At 38.7% G+C, this 2,822-nt stretch overlaps 1 protein-coding gene across 5 annotated transcripts in view; it reads left to right on the top strand.

Annotated features, from left to right (window-relative positions):
• Positions 1-2,822, top strand: part of ZRANB3 (zinc finger RANBP2-type containing 3) — a 277,334-nt gene that overhangs the window by 131,584 nt on the left and 142,928 nt on the right. For all 5 annotated transcript variants that reach the window (XM_017536065.1, XM_017536061.1, XM_017536060.2 and 2 more), the window contains exon 5: positions 1,660-1,891. In XM_017536065.1, the coding sequence (XP_017391554.1) occupies positions 1,660-1,891 (232 nt within the window). The remainder of the gene's footprint in view (positions 1-1,659; positions 1,892-2,822) is intronic.

Raw genomic sequence — 2,822 nt, 5'->3', positions numbered from 1 at the left:
CCTGACCAACATAGTGAAACCGCATCTCTACTGAAAAAAAAAAGTACAAAAATTATCCGGGCATGGTGGTGGGCGCTTGTAGTTCCAGCTACTCCGGAGGCTGAGGCGGAAGAATCGCTTGAACCGGGAGGCAGAGGTTCCAGTGAGCCGACATTGTGCCACTGCACTCTAGCCTCGTGTCAGAGTGAGACACCATCTCAAAAAGGAAAATACACTCATGCAGTTAAATGGTGCATAATATTTTTATTTGAATAGTGTTTGGGATATGTTAGATAGGACTACAGCCCCAAAGTATGTTTCCTGAGGGATGTTAGTTAAGGACAGAAAAATTATATAATGCCTTCCAGGTACTTAAAGAAGCAGTTTTAAGTATATACTAGTGTCTTTACCACAAATACATATACTTTCCTTCTGGTTTATATCAGTTATTCCTGGACTGTTCACTAGTCAAGATATGGTAGGACAGAAGCTACAGACTGCTTGCTACAGTGGCCTTTGAAGCCATTGTCTCCTATATGTTGCTCTCAGTATACCTAAGTTAGTAATTAATGTTAACCCTGTACTTTTCTTCTTCAGGCTCTTCTGGTGTTTGAATACAGTGAGAAAATCATAGGTCTCTGTATTAAGTAGATTTATTCAGGGCTTATAATGCAGTTGCCATAGTAGCTGTGGCTGCTTAGGAGCTCTACCTTTTCTGTGAGAGGACAGAGAATTGCAGAAGACTGGCTCTGTACTGTATTATTGTTTTTGGTTTTTTGTTTTTTGTGTGTGATATAGAAAATGCAAAAGTGATATGTCTTAGTATTAATGAATTTGTCTAATTATTTCATTATACAAACTTTCTTTGGGATCATAGCACTGTGTATACAAAGATGAATAAGACACGTTCCCTGCCCTTACCAGTATCATGATGTGGTAAGGGACATAAATATGTAAATGAATCATTTAATGACAGTAAGATAAAGAATATTACAGATGTATGTATTATAGAGATCTAAAGATCAGGAATCATTTTAGCTTAGTGGTTCTCAATATGAGGTGGTACCTGCCTCTTCTAACCACACTTCATACTTCATCACCTCAGTTCCAGGAAACTTTCTGTTGTCACAGTGACTAGGACGCCACTGGTCTTTAATGGGGATGACCCGGAAGCAAAGCTCTGCAGTGCACTGAACAGCCCTGTAGGTCTGTTCTGCTACTTGTATTTTGAGCAGGAGGGGCTATTCAGTGCATCGCAGAGTTTCACTTAGTCCTGCTCAAAATACGAGTAGCATCTGGATTGAAAAACTCCTGTTTGTGTGAAGGATTCATTGAAGAGTCAACTAATATTTAAGTACCCATTTTATGCACGATCCTAGGTGCCTAGAAGCAGATATTGTCAGAAAGTAATGTGGCTTGCTGGATGTCAAAATCTTTCAAAGATCATTTGACTAAAATTTTGGTCTTGGTTAACCAAAACTGTAAATTTTGGATCCTGGTTTATTATATTTAAGAACTGTAAAATCTTAAGAAAAATCTTAAGAGTTTTAGTAGTAGTACCACCTCCTTTTATTTTTCCTCTATTCTTCTTTCTTCTCTGTATTTTTTCCCCAAGAGAGCTGTATTGTTTATAATAATGTTACTGTGATTTTTTTTAAGTACATGTATTTTCTTTTCTAGGAGAATATCGACCAGTAAAGTGACAGTTCTGGGTTATGGTCTCTTAACCACAGATGCAGAGACTTTGATAGATGCACTGAATAATCAGAAGTTCAAAGTAGTTATAGTGGATGAATCACACTACATGAAGTCCAGAAATGCAACTCGCAGCAAGATTTTATTGCCAGTAGTACAGAAAGCCAGACGAGCCATTCTTCTTACAGGAACACCAGCTTTAGGAAGGCCTGAAGAGGTATGACAGTCCTTATATTTTGAACTTAAAAGAAGAGAAAGGAGGCACGGGGTTATTAATGACCTGTTTTGCAATTTTTAATTTCAAATTTGCCTTAACTGCTAGAGGAGTACATTGGGAATTCCTAGATAGTGCGTATGTTTTATTATGGCTATTTTAATCTATTTACATTTAAACCTTAGCCAAGCTTGTAGGTATGTATAAAAAATAGCTTTTGCCTTTATGATAAGGCTTCCATATTTAGTACAACTTTCTAATATTCTTCACAATGTGTTCCTGTGGTCTTAATCTTCATTTATCTTGTCTATTTTACATTATAAGCTTCTTAGGATCGGGATTGAATCTACCTTATTTCTTTTATACCACATTGCAGAACTTCTGTCTGTTCTTTCACTTAAAGATTCACATTTGGGAAAGTAAAGAGAAGCTAAAGTTTATGTGCAGACCTGATAAGGTATCTGGTTAGAATGAAAGAATAAGGCAGGCATTGGATATCCCATTTAGCTTTTGCTATTCTAAGAGGTGAATAGTACATGGAGTGGTTAAAGGGTTAGGAAGAAGACATGATGGAAGAAACATGGGTAAGGTTTAGTGTTCCTTAAGGAAGCCCTGCTTACTAATGAACACTAAATCATAGAAAAAACATGGGTTGTCTTGTAGGGTTGCTGGGAGAATTAAAGGTAGTACTGCTTTGAAAGTACCTCACCGGCCGGGCGCGGTGGCTCAAGCCTGTAATCCCAGCACTTTGGGAGGCCGAGGCAGGTGGATCACGAGGTCAAGAGATCGAGACCGTCCTGGTCAACATGGTGAAACCCCGTCTCTACTAAAAAAATACAAAAAATTAGCTGGGCATGGTGGTGCGTGCCTGTAATCCCAGCTACTCAGGAGGCTGAGGCAGGAGAATTGCCTGAACCCAGGAGGTGGAGGTTGC

Source organism: Cebus imitator, unplaced genomic scaffold, assembly GCF_001604975.1.
Source record: "Cebus imitator isolate Cc_AM_T3 unplaced genomic scaffold, Cebus_imitator-1.0 Scaffold95, whole genome shotgun sequence".
Lineage (NCBI taxonomy): Eukaryota > Metazoa > Chordata > Mammalia > Primates > Cebidae > Cebus > Cebus imitator.
Note: the sequence above shows the minus strand (reverse complement) of the source record. Positions and strands in the feature narration are given on the sequence as shown.